The sequence below is a fragment of the Rattus norvegicus genome, chromosome 16 (assembly GCF_021556685.1).
Source record: "Rattus norvegicus strain SHRSP/BbbUtx chromosome 16, alternate assembly SHRSP_T2T, whole genome shotgun sequence".
NCBI lineage: Eukaryota > Metazoa > Chordata > Mammalia > Rodentia > Muridae > Rattus > Rattus norvegicus.
The window spans coordinates 44,701,510-44,718,709 of NC_141549.1; the positions used below are offsets into that span (position 1 = coordinate 44,701,510).

General features: G+C 35.2%; 2 protein-coding genes and 1 non-coding gene across 5 annotated transcripts in view; 1 reads left to right on the forward strand and 2 right to left on the reverse strand.

The window, feature by feature from the left end:
• The window catches only part of Erich1 (glutamate-rich 1), a gene marked incomplete at its 5' end in the record, with an annotated part of 52,793,804 nt that overhangs the window by 13,830,950 nt on the left and 38,945,654 nt on the right, over window positions 1-17,200 (forward strand).
• Gpm6a (glycoprotein m6a) overlaps window positions 2,096-17,200 on the reverse strand; it is a 330,034-nt gene continuing 314,929 nt past the window's right edge. For all 4 annotated transcript variants that reach the window (NM_001394533.1, XM_087588317.1, NM_178105.3 and 1 more), the window contains 5 exon segments: window positions 2,096-4,187; window positions 6,120-6,185; window positions 6,726-6,802; window positions 10,075-10,228; window positions 16,570-16,726. In NM_001394533.1, coding sequence (NP_001381462.1) covers window positions 4,035-4,187; window positions 6,120-6,185; window positions 6,726-6,802; window positions 10,075-10,228; window positions 16,570-16,726 — 607 coding nt within the window. In that variant the 3' untranslated portion in view covers window positions 2,096-4,034.
• On the reverse strand, window positions 13,910-14,015 carry LOC120097655 (U6 spliceosomal RNA). Its single transcript, XR_015640575.1, has one exon. It is a non-coding gene; the product is annotated as a U6 spliceosomal RNA (small nuclear RNA).

Genomic DNA, 17,200 nt, shown 5'->3' on the forward strand with positions numbered 1-17,200 from the left:
CATATATCAAGAAAAATCTCACAGCTTATTCATGTACATGTCAAGATATTGTTGAGAACATCAACAGAATCAGCCAGAATAGTTAATTAATTAATAATTTATTAATTATTTTCCTCTTAAAATTCTTTTTTAGTTTTAAAGAATAAAAAATTTTTGAACAATGTTAGAAATCCTAAAATCTATTTTCACGCTAAGAAATTAATAATATATGCTGGTAATGGCTGTTTATATTTGAACTAGTAAAATTTTATACAGATTTTCATCCAGTAATTTAAAATGTTATATTATCTAAATAGTTTTCAAAATATGTTGAAGTGTTTCTCTGATGCTATAATATAAATCAAATTTTATTAATATGACTTTAAGCTATACATTTGCTTAAAATAAATGTAAATTTTAAATTTTAGTTTGTTAAGACAAAAATAAATACTTGCTTTTCCAGGAATTGTTTTCTAACTTTTATGTAAGTATACATTATAAATTTGATGTAATGATGGCCTGTACATAGTTTATTATTAAAACTAGTAATTTTGTTAGGATTAAAATTAACTACATTTCAATATTTTTTAAAGATATGTTTTGCAGGTTTTTTTTAAAAAAAAATACAAGGATGCTCCATTAAAAAAAACTAGTTAAAAAGAGAGGCCATGAGATCACATAGAAATTATTGCATAAGCAGTACCCCCTTTTTTGAAATTTTTCTGTACTCATATTCAGCCATGGTCCAAATAATTCTACCAAATTTCAAAAAATCATAAATCTTGTTATAAGTATTGTGATGATCTGCATTCTACTCTGAAACACCCATTTGTCCAGTGTATCCACAGTCTATATCTTACCCATTGGTCCAGTGTATCCACAGTGTACATCCTACCCATTGGTCCAGCACATTCACAGTATACATATCACTTTTTGTCTAGTGTATGCACAATATAGATACTACCCATTTTCCCAGTAAATCCACAATGTACACGCTAATCATTTGTCCAATGTATCCACAGTGCACATAGTACACACTTTTCTAGTGAATTTACAGTGTACATACTATTCATTTGTCCACTGAAACAACAGTGTATATACTACCAATGATCCAGCAGTTGATAGAGAGTGACCCAAGCCAGACATATGAGGCAAAAGAGAGAAATTATATTTTAATTAATATACTGCTATACCTGTCCTTTTACTTTTATTTTTCTAATATTTTACTGTATATAACAGTATGATAGATATATGTATATGAATTATAAATGTGTATAAGGCTCAGTATTCTACAATTTCAAATATCCATTGAAAATTTTAGAACAGATTCCCCAAGGGATAAAGTAAAAAGCAGTGTATTATGAAAGTTCTTTTCATATAGATATTTGTAAAAACAATTTATCTTATTGCTATACTAAAATTAACATACCCTGGAAGATGTAAAATTCTAAGTACATTTAATAGAATTCATGGAGGAATGACTTTTTTATTTTCTTAAAATTTATTTTAAATATAATTAAAGCACTTGTACAGATGTGCTTTCAATACTACACATGTTGTTAATGGAAGTTAGAGAACATTTCATGTTGCAATGTGCAGCAAGGTATGAGTAAAGATTGTAATTTGCTACACCTTATAAAAGTTAATTGGTAATTCTAATGCAATAATTTTTATGCTTCTTTGTCTATTAGAAAAGAAAAATTTAGATCTAAAACAAAAATTCTAGAAACTTTTTTCCATTTCATTGCTCTCACCTTGATATATTAGAAGCAAAGCAAGAAATCACTTTTTGTCTTTGAATTTCATTAGTCTTTCATTTTGTTTTTCTTTAAGTCTGATAAATCCTAGAGAAAGCACAGAGAATAAAAATCGGGCAGGAAAACATTAAAACAAAATTGAACATACATTTTTAACTCCCAAAGATTTCCTAGATTGACTGTTCCTCAATCTTTTCCCATCGGATGTTCATACACACACAAGATTTTCCCTAAATGTTGTAAGGTCAGATTCCCTCAATAAGAGTCTTGCCCAGGTGGCATCCTAGTGCATTGAAAAAGACTGCACACACAAGAAGAGCAATGAACAAGACAGACAAAAACCACTGCAGAAACTAATATTAAATACACAAAGTACACAAGAGTATTTATTACATTTTGCAAGCACTTTGTTCTACATTTCAAAAACGCCACCATCAAGCTGTTGGCACATTTATGTACAAAACAGATTACTTGTAATGCCTGCTACAAAGCACTCCATGAAAATACAAACTCTAAAACCAGAAATAAAAGCCAAAATGTCAACATCACTACATAAATTTAAAAGACAGTTTTAAAAATCATTACACACTGTAGACACAGAACTGAAACACTATAATATAGAATTTAAAGAAGCCCATTAATACTTTTGCTGAATATCTTTAATACTGCATATGTCAGAAAAAATGTTGAACCATTAAGATAATCTAAGTGTTAAAAAAGCAAAAGGACCCCAAAATTAATATTACAGAATGCATAATCATGCCACAGATAACGCTAGTAATACCCCCTACCTACTACAAGAACTTGTAAAATTACTGATGATGCATGACTAGTAGTTGTACAAAGATTGTTTCACTCAATAAATTTTATTGGGAATGCACTTACACTGAAGGAGAATTTCACAATGGTCAAATCAGTGCACAATACTACCTAGGTTTATACACTGACAGAATTTCTTGTCAGGCTACATCATTATTTTAAATGACACTTCACAGCATTCTTGTAGCATTAGAAATAATCAAAAGAGAGTCCAGGTTAAAACAAACACGAAATTTGGTCCATTAATACTGATTGTTTTTCTTTTAAAATTGGTCTGATATAGGTACTTCTTATAAATGAATATGAATGAACATTCGGTTAAAATGACTTACTTGAAATAAAACCACAAAATATATCACTACACTCCAAAACAATACATTCTCTAGTGGCCTCTGACCACCCTTTAGAAAACACTACAGGTAAACCAACATAGATTGGAAGGCTGCAAGCAAAGCTATTATATTAATGGAAGTCTTTTCAAATATATCATACACATTTTAAGAAATAGCTTACAGAGGTGCAATCCATTAAAAGTTTTAAGTGGGTAAAACAAGTCTTGAGGGTTTAGTGTGCTTATGTTTAAGATACCACCTTCATAAAGGTAATTAATTTTCCACATTAGCATATTAAAAGATCCAATCCAGCCACTGCATAAGTCACAAAAAGATCATTCTCCAACAGTCCACAGTAGTTATTTCCATGATAATTGTTTCTATACTAAACTTTAAAAGGTAAGCCCAGTGTCACAATCTTAGAAAGGCAACTGGCCATGCATTAGCATTACTGTTTCTACATGCTCACAACATAAACATGAGTAATCAGAGAAATACCTTTTAAGTACATCAAAGAAAAAAATACAATGTTAACAAAGATAAGAAGCACTTTTTTTAACCTACCCTTATAAATTTAGAAATTGCACCTTAGATTGATGAAAACATTAACCAGGGCCAATAGCCATGTGGCCACTGATCTCCAGACTAGATTCCCATATCAAGAAGAGTGATCATGATGTCATTTCTGTCACTTGTTCATAATGTACAATGGTCCCTTTGAAGGTTACCTGTAGTTAAACTAGTTACTGAAATCAAAACTAAAATGTATAAAAAGCTATTTTCTCTTTCAAAACATAAGAAACAATGAAAAAAGTGTTATGTGTGATATGTGGGAGGTGATTAAAAATCAAACAAGTATTTGCATGTGACAATGTTAATATCTTTGATCTTACAGAATAACTAAATCAGTTTGAGAGTTAAAACAAAAGACTGAATAGGAGCTTGTAGAAGAGAGTTGGCTATTCCAATTTAACAAATTAGGAGATTGAATGCTAACCAGGAAAGAGTTATACTCAGGTGATTCATTAGTCACCCTACATATCTTTGATGAGAAGCACTCTTTGTTTTGCTTTTCACAGATTGGATGGTTGGATGGCCCTTAATTAAACACCAATGCATTCAAATGGGAAGGAACAATGAAACTTATTTATGTGTATGCATTGAGCCGCTCTTTGGAGCGGGTGGAATGAATGTCATGAAGCTCTTGCTCCTCCTTTGACTTGATGTCTTCATACTTCTGCATCCGGCAGGCATCTTTCACATAGGCCCAGTTGGCAGACAGAACCATAAGGTAGTGAACCTGATAGAAACAAATAATTTATTCTGGACGTCTGTTCACTCTCAGAATATTGTTGTCATGACAAAATAAATACCCCAAACTATTTATGTATATAACAAAGGTTCACATGTTAAACAGGAACAATATTCGTGTGAGAAGAACACTGTAGCTAATACGGATTCCCCACTAACTCAAGACTGAATATAAATGCTCTTTAATGTTTTCTGGCTATGCTACCTTCATTTACCCAATGACTAAGAATTGCATGCTTCATCTTCATATTCATGTATCTGTGCTCTAATGTATCTAAGCAGAAATATTCTCTTACATCTTTTGTGTTTTGAGTTTATATTGTGCTGAGAAGAATGTTCTCATAAATTCTAAAACAAACTTGTGTATTTAATTATCAAGGTGATTGTTTTCACAATTCATTTTCAACTGCTTTTTGTATGATACTGGGAACTATAATATTTTGTCAGACTGATCTTTTATATTAATAGGTATTCACAATAAGTAGAAGGTATTATATTAAAAAATAAATCACATAACCCAAGTATGATAGTATAGACTTGTATTTGCAACTATTTAATGAGATATAGAGGGAAAGACCACAGATTTAATGCCAACCTGGTTAAAAGTTCAAGGTTGGATTGAAGACCTTACTTAGACCCTTCCTGCTTGCCTAGCAATCACAAGTTTATAGGTCTTGTATCCAATGCTGCAGAATGAGAGGTTTCAACATGATATAATTTAATGGATAAGTTCATTAAAAATTAATAGATTCATTCATACATATAAAGTTGTACTTTCTTTGACATTAAAAATATAAGGAGTGTTGTTATTCAACCTTTAGAAAATAAAATAGTAAGTAACTTAATACTCGATAAAGAATATAATCAAAGAAAATTAGTCTACCAATTTGAGAAAGGAGGGCTGATACGGTTTGAATGAGAAAGGCCCCCATAGGTTAATATTTTTGAGTAGTTGGAATGCTGCTGATGAAACTCTTTAGGAAGGATGAGGAGATGTGGCCTGGTTGAATGAGGTATGTCACTAGGAGTGAGCTTGGAGATTTTGAAAGCCTCTTCCAGTTGCAGTCTCTCCCTCTCCCTTCCCCTCTCCCTCTCTTTCTCCCTCTTTTTCTCCCTCTCCTCCCTCTCTTCCTCTCCTCCTCACTCTCTTCCTCTCTCCCTCTCTTCCTCTCTTCCTCTCTCCCTCCTCTCCTCTCCCTCCTCTCCTCTCTCTCCTCCCCCCCTCTCTCTCCCTTCCTCCCTCTGTACCTTCCTCCTTCTTTCTCTGGCTATGGATCAGATACATGGTCTTAGCTCCTGCTCTAATGCCATGCCGGTCTGCCTTCGGCTACACTCCTTGCCAGGGTTGTCATAGACTTTAACCTCCTGGAAAGATGAGCCCCCAAATTAAATTTTATGTGGCCAGTGAGATGACTCAGTGAGAAAACATACAAACAAATTGCAGCCTGAGACTTGAGTTCAAATCCTATGACCCACATGGGACAAAAAGAGAAAACATTTGCCTAAAATGTTGTCTTACCTTTATACATATACTATGGCACACCTGCTACCTGTCCCCCAGAAACTAATGAATATATTTTAAAACACTTTTCTTTCTGTATAAAAATCAGATTCACTTTTATTTTATGTATATGAGTGTTTTGTCTGCATGTATGTGTTCCATGTGGATGACTGCTGCATAGAGGTCAGAGTAAGGTGTCAGATGGCCTGCTTTAAGCTGCCTTGCGGATGTTAGGAATTGAACCCAGTTCCTCTGGAAGAGCAACCACCTTAACTGCTGATCCATATCCCCAGATCCATCTCTTACTATACTGACAATAACATATTATGTAGAAAATGTATGAGGAAAAAATTATGCATTCAAGCAAGTAGCATTGCAATTCAACCTGTTAAGTCAATCATTGAGCTGTGAGGGACTTACCATAGCAATAACTGCTGCTCCTGCTCCAGCAAGGGCCACAATGAACAAGTGGAAGGTCATGTTCAGCTGCAATAGACAAAACAGAACAAAACAAAATGACACACATACACAAGTCAAAGTGAGTCAGTTGCATAGAGAAGAGAATCTGTGACTAACACTATTGTTATATAAGAAAGACTCAGTAGGTCATTAACAAGAGTGAGCTCTTCACAAGTTGTGTACTTCATCAGCAATAGCATAGAAATACCCTTCATCTTTCAAATCACTTAAATCAGTACCACTGAACCATCTTAATATAATTTCATTACAATAATGAGGTGCCATTTAAAGTGATGGATTTTTATAATTTTATAACTATATATTTATGATACATCTTTATAATTTTCAACCTTCATTAAGATGAGTTTCTAGAATATCTTAAGCATTAATAATAATTTATTGAAATACAAAAAATAGTTTTTATACTTGGTCTCCAGTAGCCTGCATAAAACAAGAAGCAAAATAATCTCTGATAGAAAAAAATCAAGATACACTTAATTATAATACATTTGTAAATAGCAAAGTATATGCTCAAATTTTGACACAAGTAGAGTATAAAAGAGTTACCTCAGTAGATTCACACATCCTCAGGAAGTTCTCAGAGACAGTACAAATTTTCTTTTCCTCTCCAATTGTCACAATCCCTACATTATGTAGAAAATTATAGATTAGCATTTAAGTATCCAAATGAGTCTTGAGAGAAAATCATTTAGCTGTTCAAACCTCAGCAACTTTCATGTTAAACTGTGATAAGCTGCAATGGAAAAGTTATTATAGTCCACAATAACTGTGCCTAGAATTATGAATGATGCACAAAACTAACCCAGGAATTTAAACTTTTTTTCTTCTTAAGAGCTGAAATGAATCGATCCACTGGGTTGTTTGAATTTGATTGTAGCTAGTCCATTGTTTTGGTTCATTAATGTAATGAACCAAATTTAAAATTATCACAAATATTTTTGTGACTATGCCCCAGGCAGGAGTTAAAAGACATTGCTAATTCATTCATGCCAATGCTTGCATGTTGAGCTATGGACGGACTACATTAGGATCACCTACAGGATGTATCCAAATACTAACATCTGTAGACTGCAACACATCTTTAGCATTGAATCTATGAAATTCAGGTCTGGAGTACTTCAGCAAGCTCACAGGGAAAAAGCTCTGTTATAAATTGCTGGCTTTGCAAGCTCAATGACATTAAGTTGATCCACCTAATCTCTTAGAAAAACATGGGTATGGTGACACTGAGAAGGTAGAGACCTGGAGCACACAGGCAGGATAGCTTGGTCTGATTTTGAGGTATCAGAACTGGGAGCAAGGCTGTGGGGGTGGGGGATCTGGAAAATGACCTCAAGGGTTTAATAGCCTCCAGTACTATGCATATAGGAACAGACATAGTCTATCTTCACATTAGTAGTTAATAAATATGGGCTTTTAATTTTTAAAATAGGTTGTTTATTTTGTGTGTGTGTGTATGTATATATGATCTGTGTGTGTGTGTGTGTGTGTGTGTGTGTGTGAGTATGAGTTTGTGAATGTAAGCTTGCAATGCATGTACCGAAATTTGCACATTGGGATCAGAGGAAAACATTGTGGCACTGGCTATATTCTCCTAGATTCTCATGGATTATGATATAGAATTTAGGATGGTAGGCTTTTGTGGTCAGACCTTTCTACCCATTGAGCAATCCCACCTGCCCTTATCCCCTAACTTCAGATCTCCTTTTTGGGGCATGGAAGTAGTTTGCATTCATGCTGCCTTTGGTCTTTTTTGGCGTTTGTTTGTTTTTACACGTATCCATGAAATGATAACAAATGATAAGTCACATACATTCCAATCTCTAGTCTTTTTGCATGTGATGCCCCTTGCTTTGTATGTGCGTGCATATTCACATAGTCTTGTCCTTATTTTACTATTTTAATTAATTCTTTGATAACTTCACATAATGCATTTTGATCATATTCACCCCTCCACCCCATGTCAAAAAGCACTACCCACTGAACTTTATGTCCTCATTTATTTCCTAAACTCTAGTATAATTTGTAGTGTCCACATCCTTTGGGGTATGTGGCCATAACTGCCATTTGGATATCTACCAGGTGCCACACCCATAAAGAAAACTTACTCTACATCTTATAGTGGCTTTAAAGTGTAGTTAAGGGTAGATTTCATTCCCATTCTTTCTCTTCACACTGTTATCCTGTCCACCTTAAGCTTGCACAAGTATTGCACATGTTATTGCAATTAATGTGAACTCATATATGTAACTGTCCAGTTGTGTCTGGAAAACACAGTACTTTTGTAATAATGCACTGCCTCTGGCTCTGTCAGTCATTCTACTCCCAGAGGTGGTGTGACATAGACAAGGCATGCAGGTCTGGATACTCTGCAGTATTTTATTTCTGTACATTGGCCAGTTGTGTGTTTCTGTGTTTATCTCCATCTAAAAAAACAAAAATAAAAACAAAACCAACCAACAAACAAAAAATTCCCAACAGAGTCATTAATCTACAAGCAGAGCAATGCTATTTAAGACTTTGTAGACATGAACTCACAGGGGCTGTAATGGCATATACAAAGCCTTCAGAATACCAAGCCAGTCAACAACCTCACCATGTAAAGGAAGGGCTCACAAAATTCCACCAATAGGAGCTATCAGTAAGTTTTATTGCTGCTGGTAGAAGGGGAGTCAGGTTTTTTTGTTGTTTGTTTGTTTGTTTGTTTTGATGTAGTTTCTGATAAGCTACTCATGCCATAGGGGATGACCACATACTCATGCACATAGTAGCAGCACTTACTAGATTCACTGGGTCTTAAAAAATGTTCATGTTGTCATAGCCACTATAAATTTATGAACACATGCTCTATAGTGTTATAGAAAACACTACAGCCTTGTAATAATGTACTACTTCTGTATCTTACAGAAGTTGTAACAGTAACATACTACATAAAACCTGCATAATCTCAATAAGACATTGAAAGAGGAGATAGATGACAAGCTGCATGCCTATCTGAGAAACTATTCCAACTGACAGCTGTTGGCATAGGAAAAGTCAGTTTAGGATGTCATCCTGTTAGGTTGACCATGCTCTACTAGATGGCTGTACACACAACAGTGTATAGTCAGCACAAAATGAACTAGATGTGTTTAAAAAAACAAGGACATTGATTTGGTTAGCTAGGAAAGGAGGATAGGTATGAGAGGAATTGAGGAAGGAGGAGACTATGACCAAAGTTAATTGAATGAACTCCTCAAAAGCAATTTTTAAAAGAGAATATGCAGCATGTGTAAGACCCTTGGGTTCAATCTTTAAAATATCAAGATAAACAAGACAAGGATTATTTTCCTCTTGTTCCTCCTCTCTCCTTTATTCTTTAACATTATTTTATGTATATGAGTACACTGTAGCTGTATTCATCACAACATCAGAGGGCATCAGACCATTACAGATGGTTGTGAGCCACTATGTGGTTGCTGGGATTTGTAATCAAGACCTTTGGAAGAGAAGTCAGTGCTTTTAACCATTGAGTCATCTCCTCAGGCTCCTACTGTCATTATTTTTTTATTATTATTAATAGAAAGTTTTCCTGTCTCCTCTTAGAGGATAAGGAAGTATGTCTTCCTTGGAGATGTCCCAACTCGATATCTCAATACAGTTAACCATTGATCGGTGAACTAAGGAAATGGATACCTGATTACACTTGAAAGCAGGCTTTGAAATTAAGAAAAGGAAACCTGTTTTGACTTGGTACTTCCAGAAATTCTTATTTTAATTTACAGAATGCCTTGAACTACATAGTCAGATATATTTATCTCTGAGTTAATGTATATATTGTCTCCAAAGCCATTTACAGTATTTCAAAGGCAGCTAGTCAAAGTGATTTTTACTTTGAAACCTACTATCTACCTACCAAACTGACGAAGGTCCAAGCAGAGATTTGCTCCCTCCACGAGTGTAGTATTCCGGCAGATGGTCCACACGTTGAAATACATGTACACTGGCAGTGAGGTAAAAGCTGTGACTCCCAGCCAGGCCAACATGAAGAGGTATGTCAGCATGATAAACTGCAGCAGGGGAAAGGCCGAGAAAGAATACATGAAAGCTACTGCAAAATGAAGATTGAGATAAGACTCAATCTTCAAAGCACACACTACTTTTAGAAACATGGTACATAAATGCTCAAAAGAACATTATTAGGAATTATAATATGAAAATTAGAGAATTTTCCTCATAAAATACTTCATGAGAATTGAGATGTAAAAATACTTATGTTCCTTTGTATTAATGAATTATTTATTCTTGGTTTCTTGTTCAGTACACTGATAGACGGATCTCATGGTATTTTGTGACATGAGGATCAATTTCTAAGCTTTGTTGGCCTGTCAACTCATCTCTTTCACAAAAAAAGTTGAAAATATCTGCTAAGCATCAGAGCATGTTCTGAATGGTAATGTCTCTTCAACTCTAACTCCAATGTACTGCCTGAAACATTGCACATCACCTTCTAACATAGTTCAAATATAAAATACAAAGATCTATTCTTACTTAATATTTTTTTCATCTTTATTAACTTGGGTATTTCTTATTTACATTTCGATTGTTATTCCTTTTCCCAGTTGCCAGACCAACATCCCCCTAACCCATCCCCACCCCTTCACTATGGGTGTTTCCCTCCCCATGCTCCCCCAATTACCACCTTACCCCAACAATCACGTTCACTGTGGGGTTCAGTCTTGGCAGGACCAAGGGCTTCCCCTTGCACTGGTGCTCTTACTAGGCTATTCATTGCTACCTATGAGGTTGGAGGCCAGGGTCAGTCCATGTATAGTCTTTGGGTAGTGGCTTAGTCCCTGGAAGCTCTGGTTGCTTGGCATTGTTGTTCATATGGGGTCTCAAGCCCCTTCAGGCTCTTCCAGGCCTTTCTCTGATTCCTTCAACGGGGGTCCTATTCTCAGTTCAGTGGTTTGCTGCTGGCATTCGCCTATGTATTTGCTGTATTCTGGCTGTGTCTCTCAGGAGAGATCTACCTCCGGTTCCTGTCAAACTGCACTTCTTTGCATCATCCATTTTATCAAGTTTGGTGGCAGTATATGTATGGGCCACATGTGGGGCAGGCTCTAAATTGGTGTTCCTTTTGCCTGTGTTCTAAACTTTGCCTCCCTATCCCCTCCCAAGTGTATTCTTATTCCCCTTTTAAAGAAGGAGTGAAGCATTCACATTTTGGTCATCCATCTTGAGTTTCATGTGTTCTAGGCATCTAGGGTAATTCGAGCATTTAGGCTAATATCCACTTATCAATGAGTGCATACCATGTGTGTTTTTCTCTGATTGGGTTACCCCATTCAGGATGCTATTTTCTAGTTCCATCCATTTGCCTATGAATTTCATGAAGTAATTGTTTTTGATAGCTGAGAAATATTCCATTGTGTAGATGTACCACATTTTTTGTATCCACTCCTCTGTTGAAGGGCATCTGGGTTCTTTCCAGCTTCTGAACATAATGGAGCATGTGTCTTTGTTGTATGTTGGGGCACCTTTTGGGTATATGCCCAAGAGAGGTATAACTGGATCCTCAGGTAGTTCAGTGTCCAATTTTCTGAGGAACCTCCAGACTGATTTCCAGAATGGTTGTATCAGTCTACAATCCCTCCAACAATGGAGGAGTGTTCCTCTTTCTCCACATCCTCGCCAGCATTTGCTGTCACCTGAGATTGATCTTAGCCATTCTCACTGGTGTGAGGTGAAATCTCAGGGTTGTTTTGATTTGCATTTCCCTTATGACTAAAGATGTTGAACATTTCTTTAGGTGTTTCTCAGCCATTTGGCATTCCTCAGCTGTGAATTCTTTGTTTAGCTCTGAACCCCGTTTTTTAATAGGGTTATTTGTCTCCCTGCAGTCTAACTTCTTGAGTTCTTTGTATATTTTAGATACAAGCCCTCTATTTGTTGTAGGATTGGTAAAGATGTTTTCCAAATCTGTTGGTTGCCGTTTTGTCCTAACAACAGTGTCCTTTGCCTTACAGAAGCTTTGCAGTTTTATGAGATCCCATTTGTCGATTCTTGATCATAGGGCATAAGCCATTGGTGTTTTGTTCAGGAAATTTCTCCATTGCCCATGTGTTCGAGATGCTTCCCCGCTTTTTCTTCTATCAGTTTGAGTGTATTTGTTTTGGTGTGGAGATCCTTGATTCACTTGGACTTAAGCTATCTACAGGGTGATAAGCATGGATAGATCTGCATTCTTCTACATGCTGACCTCCAGTTGAACCAACACAATTAGTTGAAAATGCTATCTTTTTTCCATGGGATGGTTGTGGCTCCTTTGTCAAAAATCAAGTGCCCATAGGTGTGTGGGTTCATTTCTGGGCCTTCAATTCTATTCCACTGGTCTATCTGTCTGTCTCTGTACCAATACCATGCAGTTTTTATCACTATTGCCCTGCTTGTGTTCAGGGATAGTGATTCCCTCAGAAGTCCTTTTATTGTTAAGGATAGTTTTAGCTATCCTGGGTTTTTTGTTATTCCAGATGAATTTGCAAATTGTTCTGTCTCACTCTCTGAAGAATTGGATTGGTATTTTTATGGGGATTGCATTGAATTTGTAGATCACTTTTGGTAAAATGGCCATTTTTTACTATGTTAATCCTGCCAATCCATGAACATGGGAGATCTTTCCATCTTCTGAGGTCTTCTTCAACTTCTTTCTTCAGAGGCTTGAAATTCTTATCTTACAGATCTTTTACTTGCTTGGTTAAAGTCATACTGAGGTATTTTATATTATTTTGGACTATTATGAAGGGTGTCGTTTCCCTAATTTCTTTCTTGGCTTGTTTCTCTTTTGTCTAGAAGAAGGCTACTGATTTATTTGAGTTAATTTTGTACCCAGCCACTTTGCTGGAGGTGTTTTTTAGGTTTAGTAGTTCTCTGGTGGAACTTTTGGGATCGCTTAAATATACTATCATATCATCTGCAAATAGTGATACTTCGACTTCTTCTCTTCTAATCTATATCCCCTTGATCTCCTTTTTTTTCTGATTGCTCTGGCTAGAAATTCAAGAACTAAATTGAATAAGTAGGGAGAGGACAGCCTTGTCTAGTCCCTGATTTCAGTGGGATTGCTTCAAGTTTCTCTCCATTTAGTTTAATGTTAGCAACTGGTTTGCTATATATGGCTTTTACTATGTTTAGGTATGGGCCTTGAATTCCTATTCTTTCCAGGACTTTTATCATGAAGGGGTGTTGAATTTTGTCAAAACACTCTGAGGTGTTTTTCCTGTAGGCAGCAGAATGCAGGGTCCTCGTTGCGTATCCAGTTTGTTAATCTATGTCTTTTCTTTGGAGATTTGAGACCATTGATATTGAGAGATATTAAGGAATATTGATTATTGCTTCTTTGTTATATTCATATTTGGATGTGAGTTTATGTTTGTGTGCTTTTTTTAGCTTTGTTTTGTTGCCAAGACGATTAGTTTCTTGCTTTTTCTAGGGTGTAGCTTGCCTCCTTATGTTGGGATTTACCATTTATTATCCTTGGTATGGCTGGATTTGTAGAAAGATATTGTGTAAATTTGGTTTTGTCATGGAATATCTTGGTTTCTCCATTTATGTTGAGAGTTTTGCAGGATACAGTAACCTGGGCTGGTATTTGTGTTCTCTAGTGTCTGTATGACATCTGTCCAGGATCTTCTGGCTTTCATAGTCTTTGGTAAGAAGTCTGGTGTGATTCTGATAGGTCTTTTATATGTAAAAATATGGAATGTTTCACGAATTTGCATGTCATCCTTGCGCAGGGGCCATGTATCATTCTCTGTATCATTCCAATTTTAGTCTATGTGCTGCCGAAGCAAGCACCTTACTTAATATTTAATAAAATGTTGTGCATCATTATCATGTGTTTTTTGTGAGTTTATGGCAGTGCATATTGCAATACTATACAAAGGTCAGAAAACAGAATTATAGAGTCTTATGAATATACTAGATATGGAGTTGTCAATAGAATTCACAATACTCAAATAATATACCATATACAAACACCCCCCTCTTTTCTTAAAAAAGATATTCAGTAAGAAATATGTGACAATGGAATAGAAATGGCTAGTATTAAGGATGAGGTAGTTTTAATACCAAATTTACTGAACTATAGTTTCTCAGATTTGTCACTATTAATATTTGGGTCAGATAATTATTTGGTGTGAGGATTGCCCTATAAATTGCAGGATGGTTAGCATCAACTCTAGCCTTATGTACTGTGTATCTATTATGCAACAAAATTTTCCAACATCTAAGTTAAAAAAAAGAAATATCCCAAAGTAGAAAGGGATGAAAATACACAGCCAAAGGGGAGGAAATGCAAACCAAATATGTCTATTGCCATTCTGAATGCAGCATGAGAAAGCATTAAAATGTTGAAGATAATATGTTTTAAATTTATACTGTGAGAAGTTTAATGCAGAAAAACATTAACACTATGTAAATTACTTGAATATAAGGCAGAAAGAGACATTGTACAAATAAGAAGCACTTAAGAAAATTTAAAGACATATGGCCAAAGCATGGACAGATATTAATAATATTACATTATCAGCTCACTATGACAGACATTATTAAGCTAGAATTGGTAAATATGGGAACTGCATGAATCATTAACTTCCCCTAACGTTGAAACTGTTTGAATATAAACATTACCAAAATATTCTATGAATTTTTGATAACATTTAAAATTAGGGTTATAAATATATAGAGTCATAAGTGATAAAAATTATATCCTGGGTAATGTGACTAATGTGTGTCTAAATTACAGTTTCCCTTTCTGTTCAGCCATGATCAAGCCTGCATGTCAGAGCAGGTGTCATGGGAGTGGGCAGGCACATCTTCTGCAGTTGACTACAAGCTGCATAGCCACCGAGGGGGCCCACGCAGCTGCTGCCAACCTTCTGGTGTGTGAGGTGTGACTGATGACACAATTGCTACTATTGTAGGAAACTAGTGTGGCTCATGATTCACTTTAAAAATAGGTATTTCATATTCCTCTTAAGACAGTTGAATGATAGGCAAATAATTATCTGTATATAGATGTGCAAATTCTTCCATGATTATTTTTACTATTTGATTTATCCCATTCTGAATAAAATGTCACAATTGACTGCAAATGTCATGCTAGTGGTATATTCTGTGCCATTTGAAATCAGTTTCTAGAGTCTTTCCATTGCCTTTCTATTGCTATAGTATTGTGGATTCAGAACTATAAAGATGGTCTTTATTTTGTCAAGCAGGTCAACCATATTTAAAGAACTAAAATCACGTTCTAAGGCTCACTGAAGCACTGTTGTGGGTAACTGAACAATAAGAAAGCTTATCATTCACTACAATCATTTAATACTACTATTTGTAAAGTACAAATCAAATTAAGGTCAGAAACTGGCCTTTTTGTAGAGAAATTATTTAAGCGTCACTGAGAACTGAGTAAACATGTTTTTTGTTTGTTGTGTTTTTTAACATCAATCCAAGATCTTCATGTACCTTATTTCCTCTGAATCTGAAATTAATTATTACCAATCCAAAGAATTTAGGTAGCAATCACTTTTTAAAGCCCTTTTTAAGTCATATTATTGAACTTCTAGTTCATGGATATACAGTAAGAGTTTCCCCCAGACACACTAAACTAGGTCATATCACAGAATTGGTTACAAGGTATTCAACATAAAGATTTACTGCTAACTAGAATGTTTATGTTTTTCTTTGTGGCTGAAGAATTTTATTAGTCCTTATTACACTTTCCTTGCATTTTATGGTTTATTTGTTGTAATTGACTTGGAAAAATAGAAAGACTACGTAAGGAAGGGTTCTTCAATGACTCATGGTGGGAACTTTATACAATACCACCTTCAAATATATCACATTTGATTTTTACTACTTTCATGTTTTAGTAGATACATGCTTTATCCTATATTATTAATATATATCTGATTTATCACTAAACTCATTAAAAAGAGTTAAGATAAATATCAATAAATTTATAAAACACAAATATTATGATGTAGTTACTCAAATATTTAGCTTAACACAGAGATATGTTTAAAAGAAGAAAAAGAAATTTAAATGCATATGTATTGTCTATAGATTAGGGTAAGTAGGTTCTATTATTTTGTGTGACAACCTAAGGATCTTTAAAATACTTAATAATAAACCAAGTCTTCTTGCAGTACATATGATTTAACAATTTAATACCAACATTTCACAACAAAGACTTTTAATTTAGAACTCTTATTATGAAGTTGTAGGATGGCCATCCTTGAAGGGCAAGTCACAACATTAAAAAGTTTTAGTTCTCTTCAGGTGACTACAACCATCTGTATGATGCTGAAATCAACCGACATTTCATGCTGAGTGCAGAGAAATGACATACCCAAGCGCTCACACATCTGCCACAGGTGGTGATTTTGAAGTCCCCATAGAGATCTTTGATGGCCCCAGTTGTGAAGAAACCTTCCACCATCAGTAAAATGCCATAGACAAAGAAAGCAGCCGCAATGCCGTAGATCACATACTTAAAGATATCAATCCTGGGGACAAAAAAAGAAAACCAAAACCAAGGTGATTTATTTCAATGATTTTTGTCATTTGTTTATAAAATGTGATCCTCATATGTTCAAAGATCTTTTGCAAAGAAATAAGGATATGCACAGAACCAGGTATTCAAAACCTCAGCATGTGTCATGCAGGAGCTATTGGAAGGGGATGGCTATTGGGAAAGGGAATGTCACTTTTCTTCAGGAATATGAACTCTGAGAGGCGACCAGGCTTCTGTATATAGTCCTAAACCCACACACATGCAGGCAATATTAAGTGGATTCAGTGAGTATTAAATTAAATAATAAAGGAAAGAATATGAAGTTCAGAAGAAAGAGTGGAGGAAGATAGGAGAGGAACTGCAGAGGAGAAAGGGGGGTGGTGGACTGCCTTGGATCTGAACACACTATATTAAGTGAAATATTTGCTAATAAAACTGATATAAAAGAACACATAATCATAATGGT